The sequence below is a fragment of the Spermophilus citellus genome, assembly GCF_964194105.1.
Source record: "Spermophilus citellus genome assembly, chromosome: X".
NCBI lineage: Eukaryota > Metazoa > Chordata > Mammalia > Rodentia > Sciuridae > Spermophilus > Spermophilus citellus.
Window position 1 is genome coordinate 27186260 of NC_138190.1, and position 21920 is coordinate 27208179.

Here is a 21920-nt window from a genome sequence, read left to right on the forward strand (position 1 = left end):
AAAAAAAATCAAAAGACCTCCACTATATTTAAATTTGGGCTGTTTTATTTATTTATTTTTTTGTATGTTGAGGTAAGAGTTGGTATCTTGGACCATAATCAAATATAGGCTAAAATTGCAAGTATTTTTAAAGGCTAATGTTTATGTTTAAAAGAGCTAAACCAGCACCCCATCAATATTTTTTTGGATAAATAAAATGTACTATAGCTGTACTATGTAGCATAATGGCCACTAGAAGCATAGCTACTAAGCACATATGGATAATAACATATTTTATTTCACTTTCACTAATTTTTTTTTCTTTTTTTTATTGATTATTTAAAGCATTACATAGCTCATGATATATCATCTTTCATACATTTGACTCAAATTGTGTTTTGAACTCCCATTTTCACCCCAAATACAGATTGCAGAATCACATCTGTTACATATTCACATTTTTACATAATGCCATATTAGTGACTGTTGTATTCTGCTACCTTTCCTATCCCCTACTATCCCCCCTCCCCTCCCCTCCCACTTTCACTAATTTTAATTTCAATTTATTTTGTCATTCCAGTAGCTATCAAGTTAGACAGTACCATTGTAAAAATTAGTTACTAACAAATATGTTTTATCTGGAAATATACCATAAATTTTCATATGTACAGTAACATACATAAAATGGATACAATCTTATTGCTATCTAAACACCCAAATCCAACTCTTTGTAATATAAAAAAAATACTACATATTCTTGCTTCATTTCAGTGAATATAAGGAACATGGATATTTATGAATATAATTTACCAACAGCTATTAGTCATTTCTGCAAAACTAGAGATTTCCTCCCCCCCAAAATTAACTAGATAAACAACTTAATCATCTGCTTTCATATGCCATTTCATGCCTTGCACTTGTTTATTGTTGTTGTTCTTATATTTTTCCTTCTTGGAATTTTTGCAAAACAGTTATGCCAGAATATGGTATATTTTGTCATTCTTTTGAAATACAGAATATTTTTTCCTGTTGACTATTTATATTAAAGACAAATATATACTTAATAATTCAAGGGAAACAATCAAAAGTTTTAGAATAATTCCATTAGCTAAGGATTTTTTTAAAAGTTAGATCTTTTTGATGTAGATTTGTGATCTGTTAGAAACCTAATTGTTTTAAGTATTTGTAATTCAAGCAGCAGCAATGCCAATGGACTTAATTATCAGTTTAAAAATCCAAACAATGAGAAGCAAGATAACATGCTGCCTTCAAAGCTATAGTAATAAAAGGAGTGCTGGTACATCTTCCCCATGTACCTGGAAATGATGGATGACCCAGATTTGCCTGCTGCAAAAATCTATGTGTCTAATTCAAATCATTTTGATTGTGTAACAGACTTTACCCTGGTCATTTCTGAAGGCAAATTCAGATGCATATTCTCATTAAAAACAAAATACTATAGTCGGATGTAGTGGTGTATATCTGTAATCTCAGGGGCTCAAGAGGCTGAGGCAGGAGGATTGAGAGTTCAAAGTCAACCTCAACAAAAGTGAGGCGCTAGGCAACTCAGTGAGACCCTGTCTCTAAATAAAATACAAAATAGGGCTCAGTGGTCAAGTGCCCCTGAGTTCGACCCCAGGTACCCAAAAGAAGAACAAAATAACCTGACTATGTGATATGTATAATTAATGCTTTTTCAATGTTTTTTTTTTCTGATTTGAGAATTCCTAAGTGATAATTTAAGAAAGTAAAACATGCACTGAACCTATAATGTCTTTTATTTTTTATGTCCTGAAAAACAGGATGTATATATTTTTTTATTAAATGTGGTTTACCAAATATTGGATACGTGCATTGTAGTCTGGGATTACCCCTTTGGCATTGCTCCTATTTCACCCCTGAATTGTCTGATTTATAACAAAATGTAAGAAAAATTAGGAAACAAAACACTCTTGGACTAATATAACTATAAAACCAGAAAGCAAGAATAATAGTTTTCAAGCCAAAAAACACCTAAATTTAGCACCTGACTTTGTTATTAAATAGTTTGGGTGAATCATCTAGGTTTTTGAAAGCTATATGCAAGACATTTGTGAATTGTGAATGATTCCTTTCATTCATGTGACATGACTGCCATTAATCTAAAAAAAAATAGAAAAAAAAATTGAATAAAAAGTATTAAAGTGTGGCTACATATAGTAAAGATGTCACTTTCATGAAACTTTTGGTTTTCCATAGGCTTATGTGTATGTGTGTTTGCATGTATATGTGAAAGAGAGAGAAAGACAGAGACCAATAGAGAGAGAGGGAGAAACTGGATAATCAATGAATGCTCTGACTTTTTCTCATAAACTGGGCTATGGAAAATGTAGGGGAAAAAAGACTTCTCTTACACTTTACAAGTTTCATGGCTAATACCTCCTATTTAAAAAGACAGTTTAGAAAGACAAAAACATATACACATTTACTTAATATAAGTTTCAGGTGACACAAGAGCCTTCAGATGAAGATCACCTCCTCCTCCCCAAACAAAAACAAATACAAAAACAGGAAAGTCCTATGCATATTTAGGTTGAGTTTGATGGAGAATGGGCAGTCACACAGAATTATGTTTGGGGGTTAAATGGGTATGATTTGATTGTAATAAACTGGGTGGAAACTTGGTGGGGTCTGTTCATTCAGATTCTTCTCTGTGTCCATGGGTGACATTCCTTTCTTCAAGGTATAGCATACATAAAGGTCTTGTGACCTACTTCAGGGTAGAAGTAGAGGAAAATGTCAGAGACATATTTGTTGCTTCTGTGGCTTCCTCAAATGGTCAGATGCCACATTTTTAGTACCATATCCAGAACCTCTTCAATGGCAAATAGAAAACACGTGAATAGCCCTAAATCTGAAATGATGTTACATGGAGAACTGAAAGCATTAGAAAGAGTTTTTTACTTTGCCATGTTTAATCTTGACAAGCTTATTTAACCATTCTATGTTTTCTCTCATACCAAAACATAAGATGTCTATCTCAAAATATTGTTTTAAGAATTAAATGAGAGTAAACATATGCATTCTACACACTAATCCCGATTCCTTTGGCTATATACCCAATAGTAAGATTGCTGGAATACATAATAATTTTATTTTTAATTTTTAAAGGAACCTCCATACTACTTTCAAAATTGCTATACTAATTTACATTCCTACCAACAGCACAAAACAATGATAAGTTGTTGAGGTGAAAGATAAGGAAATTAACTTTTTAAATTCTTTCACAATGTATACATAGATCAAAACAACACATTATACTCCATAAATTTACAAAATTATTTGCCAAATAAAAATAAATGAAAAGAATTAAATGAAATGCCACTGCAAATCCATTATAATAATACCTGGCACCTAATAAATTCTGTTAGTATTACATCTTTATCCTATGATCCTTGATTTACTTTATTTTTTAAGTTCAATGACTTTTTATAATGCGGATATTTTCCTCTTCATTTTTAACTTAATTCTATGTAAAACATTGTGATTTTAAAGATGTACATTGAACATTATAAAAAATTCCTAGTTATGTGATTTTTCTAAATGTACATTTTTCATACAAAAAACAATTTTGGAGAGTAAGCCCTCATTGTCAATTTTTTCTAACATGAATTACTCTGTTCCTTTTTAAAATACATGTTTTAGTTGTAGTTGGATACTATATCTTTATTTTGTTTTTATGCGGTGCTGAGGATTGAACTCAGAGCCTTGCACATGCTAGGTGAGTGCTCTACCACTGAGCCACATCCCTAGCCCCAATTGCTCTGTTCTTAAAATGTCACCAGCTTCCAGGATTCAATCTTACCCTGCTAATAGCAAGTCTGTTGCCTATTTCAGAAGAAGAAATAAAGGCTGTATTGGGCACTAAGAGGCAAGAAGTTAGTTTCATATACATGAAGCCAGATTTAAAGATAGGCAGTTAGTGTAGATGGGTAAATGGAATCAGGTTGGATCTAAGAGGCCAATTTTGAGTGAGTCTGGGAAGTTGGAGACTGTTCCCTGAGGGATCTTGTCAAGAATCTGCCCCTGCTCCAATCTGTTGCCAAGGTAACCAGCCCCAGGAATTTCCCCTCCCTACAGGGAGCTTTAAGGTTTTTAATGAGTCTTTTGTCTATTCCATCCCGCCCTTCCCTCTTCAGCCCACCAGTTTCCCACCTTTTGGCCATCCCACTGAGCATTCCTAGGCCTAGTCACACACAGGAAGGAGAAAGCTAAGGGGGAAAAGGCAGGTGAACAAAGGAAGCCTAGGACATATAAAAAGGGCAGAACACCTCCTTCTTGGATACCAGGATACCAGCTATGGCCCCCTTCTTCCTCCTGGGAGAAGTCTATGTTACCCCTTTTTAAATAAACCCTGCTTCATATGCTTGCCTCCGTGTGCTTCTCTAATGTTCAAAACTTCAACATGTGGGGAAGCAGGACATAACCAGATAACTAGAGGTATCTTGAATATTTCATACAATATAAAAAAATTTTGCTGGGGACCTTCCTTCATACTGCCACTGAAGAAAAGTGCGATACTATACACCAAGGCAGACCAAGTGAAATTACATCTATTCATAAAGACTTGAATAGTAATTACAATGACAGCATTGGTTGGTTTAGGTAATAGCTTATACTTCATAAATCATCCTGCCCTTGGAAAATGATAGGTACCATATAATAAACTCATGAAACAGCTTCAGACTCTTTGTATAATGTTTTAAAATTTAAGGCTAATTACTTCCAAATCAACACAGTTTTAAGCACAACTTTACTCTGGCTTTTGATTTGATACATTGTCAATTATGGCTATCTTGGTTGGATTTAAATTGAATTAGATTAAACTGTGGCCCAGCGATTTTCCAGCTTCTCATGTGGTCAATGCAAACAGTTATATTTAATGGTAGTAAAGTTGAGATAAAAATGTTAAATGTAAGAGTCAATTGCAAGGTCATTATTTTTTTTTTTCAAGTAATGAAAACATACTACTTGATCCACTATAAAATTACAGGCTAATGACTCAGTCCTACAGAGTGCCTCTCAAAACTTATTCAATGTACCCACACTGATTTAAGCAATGATAAAGTATCATTTCAAAGATTAAATAATGACAAGTAGTATAAATCACATTTTAGATGGTGCCACAAAATACAAGTTTGTAAAAGCTCTGGGTAGAAATTTTTGGATACAATAATGAGAAAAATGGTTCAAAGGTATATGGTAAATTCTTATAATTTTCTAAAATAAACAAATATTTGTAAATTCTGATTTTTAAAAAATTTAACACAAAAAACATTTCAATATTTTAATATTATTTAATATTATTTTCCTAGGCACCAAATTCCATTTTTGAAATTACCATCAATAAAAATACCAAAATACATTAGATTGCCCAGCCAACTGTAGAAAAATGGAATATGTCATCCCAAAATAGCCACTTTGACATAAAGACTACTTTGAGCAGAAGGCAATTCAGAAGAAGCTGATACAAGGAAAGCACTCTACCCTTCCTTATCTGTCTAGAAGCAGGACATAAATTCACAAAAGTGTCCTTCTTTTTCTACCAGAAAGGACAAAGTTTTATAACCAGAGACAACTTTAAGTCCTTATCAGTTCCTAACACCAAAGAAATCTACATAATGAAGTATACTAACTAGCTCTCATCTACTATTAGTTTTCAGTTTACTTGCTTTCCCATAATTTGCCATCCTTAGAGACTCAAGGTCCATAAATTTTGTCTTTTATCTATAAATGCATTGTTCTCTGTTTAAGATGTTATATAAACTAGGGTTCTAAGATACCTCTTTGAGATTTACTCATTTTTCCTTGGGGGGTTCCCATGACATGAAGTAGACATGTTATTAACTTCTGTTTTTCTCTTGTTAAACTGCCCTTGGTTAGGGGGGTCCCACTTAACAATTAAGGAGAGAGGGAAAATTATCTTTCCCTACACAACCTATTTATTGAATGTTTATTCCACAGAAAGATGAACAATTACCTGATAAGTCTGAAAATGTAAACAAATAGCTTTTGTAATTTTTTTCTCAAATTTACCCAACAATATTTGGACCAGCAATGTTTAGATTTCACCTATTTTAAGTAGATTATCTCTAAACTATATCAACACTGTTGATTTTTCTTAACAAATTATTATATATGTAAACATGATATTAAAATTGAGGGAATACCTGAAAAATGTTATAAAACCATTTCAAAATAAATACTACAAAGATTTTCCCCTTTAATATTTAATTACCATTTAAATTATTTTCAGTGGAAGATTTTGATATTTCAAAAATAGCAAATTAAGTTTATCTTCTCTTTTTCTTTTTTTTCTGTCAAAGCATGTTTTTTAAAATATAAATGATTAGAGGTGAAGGATAACCACTTTAGGCATAGATATACTATTCAAAATATTGATTCTCTGATATAATAGCTATAGGTAATTTTAATAACAGGGCTAATTCTTATAAAGAGTACCATGCATGAACCATGTACACTGAAAAATATTGTTTTCTCTGTGCAAAGTGAGCTAAATCAAAGAAGGAAATATTCATGAAACTGCCTACTACTCTCATTTGTTCTCATTAAAAAACAGCTAATGTGAAACCAAGGAGTGACTTCACTCACATTTCTAATTAAAGGGTCTGTTACTCTCCATTTATCAGTTGGCCACAATTTTCTGGACAAGACTAGAAATGATTACTTATTTGTTGATCACCCTTTGACTACTTTTACCACCACTTCTCTCTGCACACAGAATTGGCATAGTGATATGAGGACATGAGTTAGGATAAAAATAAGTAAAGACATTCTTAAAAACATACTCTTCCTGTTTTGTTCCAAAGACTTTACTATTCTGCTTTCCATCTGCTTTACAAGTGAGGTTTCTACAGGTGAGTTTATATCAACAGATTACTGTCTTAACTTTGATTACTGTCTGTCTTTGACCTTAACTTTTTGTGTTCTGGTTACCATATCATAATTTGGTTGAGAATTGTAGGAAGCTAAAGGAAATATGTTAAGTTAAAAACATAACCCAATGAGCAGAATACAGAGGACAACCCCTGCACTGTCATTAAAAAGAAATTCAAGGCTGGGGTTGTGGCTCAGTGGTAGAGCACTCACCTAGCACGTGTGAGGCCCTGGGTTCAATCCTTAGCACCACATACAAATAAATAAATAAATTAAATAAAGGTATTGTGTCCAACTACAACTAAAAAATAAATATTAAAAACAGAAATTCTTTTGCTGAAACAAAGAGCATATTGTCATATGAAGAGAAATTAATATTAATACCCAGATGGGCTATTTTCTAAACTTTGAGAACAACCATATTAATTTCCCATCTCATTACCTATCTGCTTATAGAACACAAAATAACTAGAAATTTATATATACTCACCCCAGATACCTATATCAATCAGATAAGATATATATTTTAAAGCCTAATAACATAACAAGAGTCTTATAGGACTCAAAATATATTATAAATGTGTATTTGGTTGGTTGGTTTTGAATCTTTTAATACGGGCCCAATTAGATTATTGAGTCTAGACAACACAAAATATAACCTAATTTCCATCAAATATAGTGATTCTTAGCTGAAAAAAAAAAGGTTATTCCCCTTTGAGGGTTCACTGATTTCCTTAGTGGAATCTCTTCAAACATTTTATTTTACAGATCTGATTAAATAAATGATACTCTGTGGTAGTGGTTCTATAAAAGTGGTTCTTGGACCAACAGCATCAGCATCACTTGGGATTCGTTAGAAATAAAAATTCCTGGGTCCCACCCTTGAATAATGTACTCTGTGAACCCCTGGAATACATGTTGTTACAATAATCTCTATGTTGTTCTCATGTACTGTGTTTCATCACTATTTGGAATGTGTGTGATATCAAACAACTCTACAAAAATAAAACTGACTTGCTTTTTCATTTCAGATTGATACATCTAATATTAAGGGTAGGCTTCAGACTCAATTTTTCATGAAAGATTGGTGGTTGTGGGGCAGTCTCATTGCTCTATCATTGTCTATTGTTTTACAACTTCATGGTTTTCAACCCAAAGTTCAATAATAACATGATTAAATCAATATCTAATTGTTGGCCCAAACAGCTCAACAACAATGTAATTACTCAAGAATGGCATTTTATTCCTTCTCAATACTTTTATTCTTTACTCCTACAGATCTCTTTGGCCACTACTCCCCTGACAAGTCAAATATTTACATCTGTAAACTAAATAATCTTTCTATTGAGACCACTTTATAATATAGAGGTATGGCAATCAATAATTCCAATTTTCTCATAAGGTATTTCAGAACATAGTAATATAGAGAGCAAAACATTTTTTCACCTTCTAAAACTAGCCTAGAATTATCAAGATCTTAGTAGCAGCAGGTTGATAAAGAACAACAGCAGTTGATAAAGAAAAAAAAAAATCTTCCCTATAAACAAATTATTTTCACTTTCATTGAAAACAGTGAGACCTATCACGATTCAATTTTCTTTTCACTAACTGAATGATATCCTTGTTACTTGGGTACTTTGCAAAGATTAGATTCAGGAAAACATTCCAGGGAATGGTTCTCAGTGGATTACAACTATTTAGCATAATTATATTGATTCCAAACACAGACGCATAATTCTACAAGTCATCTAAACATCTAATGTAGATGTTTGGGAGTCCACATACCTGTAAGCCATATTTTGTAAATCTCATAAAGTTATCTCAAATAAATATTCGAATTATCTCTCAAAAATATTTTTATACTTAGTACAAATAAAAAGAAACACAATAATAATATTCTGTTTAGATTACTTCATTTACCAATAGCTAGTATGTAAAAAAAATACTGATTTTTAATGTATTAGAATTAATTCCTAAATAATCAACTAAAGATCTCCCTAAACAATGGTTGCATGTTGGGGTTATTAAACATTCATTTGTTATTATTACAAGCATTCAGTACCTCCTGTTTTCAAGTTATCAGTATCCCCCTACTGCCTCTTCATTTCTCATAGAACTTATCAATTTTGTGATATGACCCAAGAGAGGAAATTTGGTAAGTAAAATAGTGGTCACAACAATAATAGGCAAGGAAATATGGTACTTAAAATATATTGCATAGGTTTCAATTTCACCTCTTCCCTGTACCTTGAGAACACCTAAACTCTAATTTCACCTTTTCTGAGTATCTCACTAGGTCATTGTAAGAACTAGCTATCATATATAAATTTTAATAGTATTATTAATATAAGGGTATATAGGAATAAACATTTTTGAATTCTCAGTTTCTGAAATGAGGATTTCTATATTTTCCTGTGTCAATATACACCTCTCTAAAACAAATATACCAAATTCAAGTGTTACCAAAACCATGTATAGGCTGCTTATCACCATCAAGATACATAATTTATTGCCCCTCATTCTCTCCCTCAAGTATATTTCTTCTGAATATTACATACTAGAAAGAAACTGGAAACCAAGGGCATTCTATTCCATCTATGGTGGACCTTCCATGGTACCATGGAAGCTCTATTACTTCTGTTAAATGAGGTACCATGTATAGTAGTTAAATGTAAACTTAGAACTGATACAAAGGAAAGATACATATAGATTGGTACCTCTTTCACTAAAATAACATTTTGCCATTATGTCTCTCTCAGCCTTTTCCTTTTATAAAACGGAAATTTGTAACTCATTTTAAATGTATAACATACTCTTTCTGTGTGTGTATATGTGTGTGTGTTTCAAACTTCAGAGATTCTCACATTTCAAATATTTGCATATAATTTACCAGTTGGGCATTTTTAAATCCAAAATATAATATCTAAAATGCTTTAAAATATTTTAAGTATCATTTAGGTACTCAAAAAGTTTCAGATTTCAAAATACTTCAAATTTTAGATTTTGGGATTAGATATGCTCAATCTGCATAAGGATTCATACAAGGTTCTAAATGAAAAGGATATGGGAGAAAGTTTAGTCAGACTTCAGAAAGATTTAATGAGCTTCAAAGATAGGGAATGAAATGATATTGAATTCAACACCCTATTCTCACATAGAGCTTTCAGATATTGTGTTAAGACATCCTTGTTAAATGACTGTAGAGATCAGATACCAAGGATAGGGTTTTCCAACACTGGCAACCGCCCCCCCCCCCCCCCCCCCGCCAGCTTTGTTCACAAATAAGGCATAGCATGTAGACTGGATGCAATTTACACAGAAATGTCCACTTGGCCCTTAAGCATACTAGCAATAACCAGAATAGACTGATAACTGAGATACTCTTTTACACTATTTTGTATACTATTTAGCCAACGGGAATTATAAGCATGGAGGAGAAGAATACAAAATGTTATGGAGATTGACTTTTCAACAGTCAGATTACTGGGGGTATTGGTTGTTGTAGGAAGAGAGTTATCAAATTTAAAGTACCAAATGAGTCATTAAAACTATGACATAGAATTAAAATTCATGCTTGTTTCAACAGCATCACAAAATCATGGAATTAGGGATACAGTAATTACTACTTAACTGTTATGTTCTCAAGAAGACCAGATGACATCATGGAAAACAACAGAAGTGAATAAGAGGAAGAGTTTCAGTAGATAAATTGCATTAATGTAAGATTCTTTCAATTCAGAACGTACGTATCTTCCACAATGACAAAAATGGCAATATTTTTGGTTATGTTTTATTATTTATAATGCCCTTTTAATATATTTTTTTATTACAAGTTAGCATGGATATACAAGGAAAATAAGATTCAAAAAATTTGAATTTTATGTTTAACTTTTTTTTTTCTAAAATGAATTAAAGTGTGGCTATGTTTTCCCCTAAAGTACAGGGTGGTGTAAAGAAGCTGATAAACTGAAAGAAGGTGAGTTCTAGCTTTCTGATGTATGCCTATATATTATAGCAAATTTCCTATCATATCATAGGACATTGTGAAGCTATTGATAAACGTAATTGCACATTCTTACTTCATTTAAGTAAAATATAAAGCTTCATACTGAGTTGTGAACAATCAGACAGAAAAGTGGAGTTATGGAAGTAGTGATGATCACTAAAACCAGTGTAGGATCAAAATCACAACACAACTCATTGGGAGATGGTTTATCTGAATATTTCAATTGACCTACAATAAACACTTTTATTTTCACATAGCATCAAGCAAGGTTTATGACAAAATTATTTTTGGTAATGATTTCCAAAACTGTCTTAACAAGCCTTGGAGAATGAGTAAGATTTTTATAATATACATTTTATTTATTATAAATAAATATTAAACATTTATTGAGGATTATCACATATCTACAAATTACATGGAAAGACTATTTACCCTGAATTAATCTTATCTAGAAATGGCTTTGTGTTTATGTGGAGATAAATATTGTTTGCTTATCTTTACAGAAAGGATATGATAAATCACATTCTAGTAGAAATTTTTGGAATCAGAGGTTAATAGAAGACTTATTTTGAAAAAAATAGAGTCTATTTTAAAATGAAAATGTAAAACGTCAGCTGGATTTACAGTAGACACATTTGGCTTCCAATCACACTAAAATGATAAGGATATATTTGATCAAATTTATTTCTTTAAAACACCCTTTCTGTGGCTTTACAAAATAACAAGGAGTTCCTTTGCTATATATCTATAATTTACAAATATTATATAAATGTGTGTACACTCCACTGATAAACCTTTGAACTTTTTTGTTGCTTTTTCCTCTCTTTTAAAGATTCTTTAATACATTGTTTCCATTCAGAATTTTTCCTTGTTTTAACTTATCATCGAGTTAATTATCCTTACTATTGACCAAGTATATTTATTACATTCATTGTGTGCCCTGGTTTAATAAATATTGGGGTAACCTAACTTTCCTATGTACATATATAAATATACCACAGTGAATCTCACCATCATGTACATCCACAGACACTAAGTTTTTTTAAAAAAATATGTAAGTAAATGACAGAAAGATCTGTAGAATAGACGGAAGGAAATAAGAGGATGGGGAGGTGAAAGAAAGGGGAAGTACTGGGGAATGAATTAGAGCCCATGACATTCCATGCTTTTGTAAGTATGTCAAAATGAATTCTAATGCTATATATAAATAAAAAGAACCAATAAAAATAAAATAAAGTATATATTGCTTCCTTTCATGAGTTCACAGTTTAGACCTTTCTTCATAGAGGTTTCCAGATTCCTTTTAGCCCAGAGTACTGCTTGCTCAGACCACCCACACACAGCCTACTAAGTTCTACTCCATTTAGCAACTGGTCAGCATCTCCCAAATGACAATGTACAGACCATGAGATCGGAAGATTCAACTTCAACTAATTATGCCTATCCTACATGCTCAGAATTCTGCCGAAAGCTACCCAGTTACACAGTAAAGAATCAAATTATTTATTTCACAATTAGGTTTAATTTTTAGATCACCAACTGGTTTAAACAGAATAAACTGTTTTCCTTTAATTCCTCTTTTCTTCATAAGTTTCTAAAAGTAATATGGTCACCTATGTGAAATTTGGACAGAAAAACAAGGTCATATAAAAAAGATACTTTTAAAGCCCTCAAAATTAAAAGTATATATATATATATATATATATATATATATATATATATATATATATATATATATAAAACCTCTAAATAAATTTTCTCTTCTATCTCTATAAACATTTACATGTATTTCTGATTTGGAGGATATGCCTGAGACTAGAAATTCTATATTTGAAAGAATGATAAGTCTTGTGATCTAATTATAACAGGTTTAAGGAAAATACTTATAAAATAAATAAAATAAGTGGAAGATAAACTTGAGGATGAAAATATTGGGAAAAGGCATTTAATGAACTCATATATGTGATTATTCCACAACTTTTAAAATATGGACACTCATAAAGGCAGAAAATAATATATCTAATTGCTCTAGGGTAGTACCAAAATGTATTCATAGAATATAAAATATCAAGATTTGGTTTGTATATGAGCAAGTGAGTGATGATAAATGATACTTGAGGCTATCAATGTATACAGAGTGAAGATATATTTAGATTTATGAAAGTTAGAATACAGAGTATTTGTCTTTGTCATGTTTATATACCTTATAAAAATGACTCATTGGTTTAATTAAAAGTTTGAATATTGTGATACTTATTATTTCAGAAAATATTTTTATAATTCTGGTTTCTGTATAATGTTTGAAAGTTTATATTAATTGTCTTTCAAAATCCAAAAATTAAGAAAATTTTAATGAAGCCAGTAGATACACTAAATAACTACATATATCCATCTTGGTGATATTCTGAAGATCATGAATTCCTATCCCAAATATTTAAGTCCATTTTTCATTTATTACTCTGCTGTATTTTTACATTTTATTCTTTGTTTATTATGTGTATCTCACTTAGTTCAGAAAAAGTTGAAGACTTTAAATACCTACAAAGAGAGTAATTCATATATATTAAGAGTACCTGGCTAGAAATTTTCACCTCAAATGAATTGTTAAATCCTTACAACAATATTGTCACTTTAAAGTCTTGGATGTAGGAATAAAACATTATTAGCAGTATATTCCCATTGTCTATATTGGATTTATTGAGTAGACACTCAATAATGCATACATACAGATATGATGGAAAAATAAGAAAACTGACTCACAAAACATTTGATTTACTTGCTCAAATCTAGTGTGATTAAATATAAATCCAAGTTTTTCTAACCTTAAAATTCAAACAAACCTTTATATATTGCATTCCAAATGCTATTTTTCAAGATAAGAATATTTTACTCTGTGTCCATATATAATTATCTATAGTTGTGCTATTGATTGTGAGTTTGGTTGCAACATAAATATTAAGAGTATAAATTAATATCTGGAGAAAAGGAGGATGATTTTTCATTTTAAATTATTGGAAATATAAGTTATAGTGACCAAATGGACACAACATAGTTGTATTAATTTTGCTTGAACTTGGTAAAGATACAGAAGGACAAAACATGGTAATTTTCATAATGATAAAAGTTCCATGTATCTTTTTCTAATTTATGACATATAATAGACACTTGAAGGAAGATTGCTATTATAAACCTCTGATGACTCTCATGTCATTAAAGAAACACACATTAATGACAAGAACCAAAGTTGCATTTTTATAAAATTAATTAATCTCTTTGCCTTATATCATCCTATTTATTAATTAAGATTCAATGTAATATTTGCAGTTTTACACAGCTAAATCAAAAACAACACTATGAGGAAAATATGAAGATTTAAAATTCACAGGTATATAATCCATTTTGAAAATTCCACCACTTGTATCTTAAAAGAGAATCAACAAATATGCTTACCTTAGAAAATTGTGCATTTATCCATTTTGTGAATGTTTTCTTTTGAACATCTTCTCTTTCATCTACAATGTAAAATAGTAAAGACAGAGTTTAAATATAGTTCTTATTTTACAACCAGAATAAGTATCAATTATTATCTACTAATATTATTTTATAGTTAGTATTAAGTTCATTAATAAATTATATTAAACATAAGTGATTTTTGTATTAGGCATCCAATCTAAAATTATACTTGAAAAATAATTGATATGGTTAGGACAATAGTCCTTCAAATATCATACAAAGACATTGTAGAAAAATAGTGGAAATAAGTGGAAAGGTATTTATTTTGCTATAATGTTTAGCTTACTCTAGTATAATTAAAAGAAACCACTAGCTGTCATTTCTTCAGTAAAACTATACCTGATCTTTTCCCTATAATATCTCCCATCCATGTAGAAATAATTACTCCCTCTTTTGCAACACCTACATACTCTAACATGGGCTTGATCTCCTTATAGGAGAGGATTTCTAATGATCAGAAGCATGGCTTAGTTATCTTTGCACCCCAGAACCTAGCACATTGTCTGCTCAAATTAAGAGCTCAGAAAATATGTTTGATAAATATGTAAATGCTTTAAGGGAGGGGAGATCCTCAAAGTCCAAGATTTCTAGTACCTCTTTTCATCTAAAAGTCAGGAAATTTCAAATAAAAATGCAAATGATACTCTTCATGGCTTACATATAAATACTCAAAAGAAAAATCTCCAAGGAATTATGCCAAAGGATTAGGGTAAAAAATTATTAAGAAACAGCTTTACAGAATTCATGCTTCTAAAAATTATCTCCTTTACCTAAGCTGGAAATTAGTACTGAGTAAAATGGACAGAAAAATCATCCATCTTGATTTATTGAAATGCTTTTTCAAAGTCAAAGCCTATCTTTGAATTACTCTAAATGTGATCATATTAGTTAATATTTACTAAATGAGTACATTTGTGAGATATTTAAGATTTTGGAATTTCATATTTTATTTACTTGCATCAAAAGAACCATAACTGAAATGCCCTGAAAAAACAATCTTATTTGCTCTCAAATTATTTTTCAGTAGTAAATCTCCATTACTTTTCTTGAAAACAGATGACATAGTAAGGAATACATTTCCCATAATAAATGTATGAATGCTAATAATATGTTTATCTTTAAATCATAATATAATTCATTCATAGATTTTTTTAACCAATATGTGAAATGGTAGTGGGTGATATATTTTAAATGCAGAAAATTTTATTTAGTTTTACAAAATACATTCTTCTTATTAATTTGTGTTATTCCTACAACCTACTATGTATGCAGTTAATATTAGCATTATTGATATAGTGTAGGACAAATCATGTATATAATATGAAAGTCTTTCCTTTGTAGACAAGTATGAATAATAAAAATAGATAGTAATAGTTTTTGGACCTAATGATTGCCCTTTTGGATCTTTTTATTGTCATAATTTCAATCTAAAATACATACTATTAATTAAAACTGAAACACTTAAAAGTGAAAAATGAATACTATTTTTATTCTTGTTAATTAAATGCACAAAGGCCTTGAAGGCATCATGGAAACATTTACATTTTATAAACAATGCTATATGTCTAGTGTGAAATAACATTAAATATGAGGTTCAACATATAAACATCTTCACTAGATGTCATCTCTTACCTCTAGTGCATTTAATACAAGAAAAATATGACTTCAATGAAGCATATATTTTATCTTATATGGTAACATTTTCTCTAACATGAAAAATGTTATTATACTTAATTTTATCATTATTATAAAATGTATAATAATTACTAGTACCTTATTTTTCATTAAGATGTTTTAAAATATCATCTCAATCAATTCATATGTAATATACTATTTTATTCATTAGAGATATGTGAAGTCAGAACAAATTAACCTAATAGGTAACAGAAATAAACTTGATGTAGATGATGTGAATCAAAGTCTTTGATTTCCACATTTATCAGCTATCTCTCATTAACATTATAATTGCATATAGTGGAATATTATAAGATATAGAATGCCATAAAATAATCCCCAAGTAACAAAAAGTAAACATATTAACAAATTCAAACTAACCATGAATTTGAATCCTCTATTTAGATCAACACGGGAGTCCCATGATTGTTGTAATCAATGTGAATAGCATCCAGAATTTCATAATGCACAAATTGTATGTCTATATGAATTTATTATATGAATACATTTAATATATCATAAATATTAAACATTTTATAAATTTTAATAATTATTATTCACTTGAAGAATTGAATTCCTCAGGATGCTGGATGATTTGGTTGTTAATACCTTAAATAATAGAGGCTGGGGTTGTGGCTCAGAGGTAGAGCACTTGTCTAGCACACACGAGGCATTGGGTTCAATCCTCAGCACCATATAAAAATAAATAAAATAAAGGCATTGTGTCCAATTACAACTAAACAAATATTTTTTTTAAAAAAATGTTAAATAATAATGTTTTTACATTTACTAACGGGTATTTAGTGTTTTTGTCATATGTAACTAAATATAAAAAATCTTAGACATTTATTAAATTTATTTTAACTAATACATAAAAACATAAAAAGCATTCTTATTTAAAGAGACACCATGTGAAGTTTGAATAAATATATATATGTTATAATGTCAAAATCAGAGTAAACATATCTATCTCCTCAAATATTTATCATTTCTTTATATTGACAACTTTTAAAATCCTATTTCTTGCTTTTGTAAGTGTATAGTACATTATTGCTATCAATGATCACCCTGTGCAATAGCACACCAGAAATTCTTGTTTTTATCTTACTATAACTTAGTACCCATTAATCAACCTTTCCACATTCTTTCCATCCTTCCTTCATTCCCCAGCCTCTGGCAACCACTATTCTATTCTAATCTTCTATGGATTTTGCTAAATATTGTCGTGTTACTTCCCCATACTAACTGGTACGAGAAAAGTAAATTTAAGTGTTTCTGCATTATAATTTCAGTGCTGTTAGGAGTCCCGTTGGTTTTGTTTTTTAAGCAATTACTGCTTTGTTAGATGTAAGAAAATACTTGATGTTTGCTTTAATATAAATTGCTTTAATTAATAATGAAGTAGGATATGTTTCATGCATTTATTAATTATGCATGTTTTTCCTTTTGTTAAAATGCTAACTTATATCCTCTGAATATGTATTTATTGAGCACTAGATAGTTTCAAATAAATTGGAATGAGATAACATATGGATAGTTCTTAAACATATTAAGTCATGGACTCCATTTGATTATCTAATAAATGTAACGAATGTTTTCTACCAAAAACATGTCTTTAGAGACATATTTGCATACAGTTTTCTGAAAATGATTGACTACTATGCTAAAGATTCCTATTAGTATGAAAGTTAAGGATCTCTATTTGCAAATTAAGCTACTTATTCTTAGTTAATAAACTTTTTCCCAAGTGGACATATTCCTTTTATTTTTTATTTCACTTTATTATTTTAACTTTTATATATTTTAATTTATACATTATTTCTCATAGTGCTTTAAAGTAGTTAAATTATGCATGGTCAATCACATACCTACAGTTAATCTAAAGCCAATATATACATACATCACACATATATAAATCATGACAGAGACTATTTTGATGCTTTAACAAGATGGATATTTTTGTAGACACCGTCAAGGAGAAAAGAATAGAGTGAAATCTGCTTTACTAGGAAGTCATTATCTACATGTTTTTGTTCACTCATTTCAAGTAGCACAGTCCTTTTCATTTTCTCTAGGGTTTGTTTACAACTGATTTTCTTTTACTAATAAAATATGCATGGGGATATTAATGTGAGAAGCAAGGAAGAAAATCTCTCTTAGAAAATTTACTTGAAAACTGTTCCCTGGAGATATAAAGGAGTAAAGAATTACTACTTCATAAATTGCAAAAAGTGACCAACATTTTATTTTATTCTCTCTGTGGGGAACTCCATATAAATTAGCTTTCTACCATGACATAAATATTGTATTTCTTCTTAGAATTAATTAACTCCTTCTAATAAAGTTATTTTTTATTCAATATATCTGGCTCTCCATAGTTTCTAAGATTAGTGAATTGACCCTTCACCCTGTTATTAACTTTTATATCCCTGAAACCCTCAGGAATATAAATTTGGGATATATTAAGTTGTGATATTCATGATTCACAAAAGCAAGTTACTGCAGAAAAATGATACCAGGCAAACTGAGAGAACATTAAATCATGGGAAGTGGTGGTTTCCAGTCCCAGTGCAGGACTTCATAGAATTATGGCCTCAAAATTGCCAGACCTCAGTCTCTTTATCTGTAAAATGTGGATATTAATTACTTTTTAAGTGACAGAGCTCTTGCTAGGATACAGCAGAATCATTCATGCAATTATTTATAGACTTTTTTTTACACATAATGCTTATTACATGCTGGTTATTGCACTAGTTACTGGAAATGTAAGAGGCTCAGTCTTTGCCAAAGTTCACAGCATAATAGTAAACAAACATATTATAGATAAACATGAAACATTTTGTATAAGAAAGGGTACACATATTCACAGGAGCACAGAGAAAGGGATATGCTGCTGCATGGGTGTTAGGGAAGATATTTTAAAAGTGATGGCAAAGTTGAGTATGGATGGATGAGTGAAAGTTAAGAGGGGAAAAGGTTGCTGAACAGGAAGTAAAGGTAAAAGCAGAACATGAAGACATCAAAAGTGCATTGCATGTTCTTCAGTAAATGTAGTTCCATTTGTCTGCACTCTGAAACATGAGCAGGAAAGTGACACATGATGAAATTGCAAAGGGAGCTGGGAGTGAGATGCTGGAGAGTCTCCAGGACAGGACCCTTTCCCTTTGTCTGCTATCAGGTAAGAAAGTATAGGAGAAAACTGGAAATAAAAAAAAAAAAAAACAGTTCATTGGACACCAATTATTATCTTTATTATACTGAGCAGTTAGCCATTCTCTGTACCCAAAAAAACACTGTTAATGGTACTTTTTGTTAGTTAATATGTTTATTGAGATTCTTATCCCTTATATGAGAGACAAAGTTAAATGTAGGCATAGAAGGGAATATTAAAATTGACAAAAGTTTAGAAATACACATAGGGAAGGAACACAAAGGGATATGAGTTAATTTCTCTTTAAGAGAAAAGACTATGAAGTAATAGGCAAGAACTATTAGGGTCAGTCTATTCTCTGCTTCTACAAAAAAACGAGAAAAAAGGAAATGAGGAATAGGGAAGATTAATGGTAAACATTATTTAGGTTATGTGATACTTAGGAGCATTATGAGGGAAAGCCTCCAAACTCAGGACATATTTAGAAAATGGATTTACCATGCTATTAATGCTACAAAATGGCAATGCATAGTGGAGGAGGTTAGAAGGAAAAAATAGTATGAAAAATGCTTTCCATTAAATCTGAGTAATAGCTTTTGATCAGAGGATTTTAGATTTCCAGGGCCTAAGGTGACTTTAGTGGTCAGTTTATAATGAGGAGGTCTAAAATAATTAAACATCCACACAAAGAACTGAGAAACAGTTTGTGTCAAAGAGGTCTCATTTCCCATTCACTCTGCAATCAATGCAATGCAGTTTCCAATGCTCATTATCTTATAAAAGTTGTTTTTAATAGCAATATCTATATCCTTTCTCATTTCCAAGATAGTGACTATCAGGATCAGAACTATATTCTTAGCACTTAGCATAGAATATGTTATATAGTAATGCTCAATAAAAATGTTTTAAGGTAATGAAACTCAGATTTATTTTTCACTCCTCCTCTCATTTTTCAATGTCCTAATCCCTGACATCTGTGAAGAAATTATGTTATAAGTCAATGGAGAATTATAGTTACAGATGAAATTATACTTGCTAATCAGCTTACTCTTGATAGGGAGATTATTCTGAATTATCCAGGTGGGTTCAGTATAATCATAAGGGACTTAAAAGGAAAACAGGGTGTTATGAGAGAGAGAACCAAAGATAGAAGCTTGAGAAGGACTTACTGGTTTTGAAGATGTAGAGAAAATGCTATGAGACAATGAATGTGGGTAGTCTCTAGAAAATGGAAATAACAATGGAGTAGATTGTCTATTGGAGTCTTGAAAAGGCACACAATCCCATGGGCACCTTGAATTTAGCCCAGTGAGGCCCATTTTGAGTTTCTGGCCTGCACAACTGTTTCATGGTAAATTTATGGTGTTTTAAGCTGCTAACTTTGTGATAAGATTTACAACAGTGACAGGAAACAAATATGTACCATTTCATCTGTAAGTGATATTAAGTCCAGCAACAAATATATACTGACACCTACCTACTAGTGGTATAAATACAACTCTGAAAAAGATAATGTACCTACCCATTTGTTGTTATAGCTTAATGAGAAAAAAGGACACAAAAAGAATATATATGTGAATTCAGACATACTAATGAGTTCCCTGATTTAAAAAAAAAAAAAAGTACAGCACTCTTTTCAAAGGCATATATTAAGAGAATGAACTTAAAAAATCCAGTATTCCTTGATGAAGTAACAACTCATCTGAGTTCTGAAAGTTAATTAAGAGCAGAGAGGGCAGAAAAGAAAACTAAAGAAAATAAAAAGATCAGGCAGAACTCTCAGGATGTGAGACAAAGAGAAGAAGAAATATAAAAGTGGCAGGGATAAGTCTGGAAAACAAGTGAAATAATCATCAACCAAATTATGATGGGTCTTTACATTTAGCCAGAGGGTAGTTAGAAATCAAAGAAAAAATTGAGTAATGGGGAGTAATGAGTTTGAATTTGAGAAATAAATTTCACAATATGGAGTGGAGAATATTTTGGAAGAGGTTAGACCAGTTAGCTGGTTATACCTATGATCTCTATGAGAAATGATGATGGCCTGTACTAGTGAATTGCAGCAGAGCTGGAGAGACGTAGATGCTTACAAAGTGTATTTAATAGGTTTAATTGATAAGAGCTAGTTAATAATTAGAGGGGAGTTGGGATTGGAGCAATCAGTGATATTAATCAGATGGGAGTCTAGAGAACCCAGAAAGAAGAGGACCTGGTTCTGTGTGTGTAATGAGGGCATGAGAGAAATTGGGAAATATTAAGCTTTGATACATAAAAGGATATGTACATAAGGCTGTTGGCTATAGCAGCCTGAAGCTCAAGAGACAAATGTGACTTGAAAATAAAGATTTTGGAGACACAAGTCAATAGGCACATAGTAACTGAAATCTCCATAGTGACTGATGCTATTAAGATAAGTGCATAGCTTTCTAATCCAAAATAATCACTGTCTCTTGGCTCTCTTTCCAACACAAGGGCTTCTCCCTAATCTCTTTCACTGACTTGCCCTTCACCCAGGAAACATTGGCATTCCACCCAGGGCTTATCTATCCTTCATCTCCTTTTCTTGATCTACTTGATTTATTCTTCCTAAGCAATGTGACTTCCAAAGGTCACCACAAAAATCTTTGTATACTGAAACTGATGATTAATGATATCTACATC

General features: G+C 31.0%; 1 protein-coding gene across 6 annotated transcripts in view; it reads right to left on the reverse strand.

Annotated features, from left to right (window-relative positions):
* The window catches only part of DMD (dystrophin), a gene marked incomplete at its 3' end in the record, with an annotated part of 2539585 nt that overhangs the window by 1889885 nt on the left and 627780 nt on the right, over positions 1–21920 (reverse strand). For all 6 annotated transcript variants that reach the window (XM_081277777.1, XM_081277778.1, XM_081277780.1 and 3 more), the window contains exon 2: positions 14372–14433. In XM_081277777.1, coding sequence (XP_081133903.1) covers positions 14372–14433 — 62 coding nt within the window. The remainder of the gene's footprint in view (positions 1–14371; positions 14434–21920) is intronic.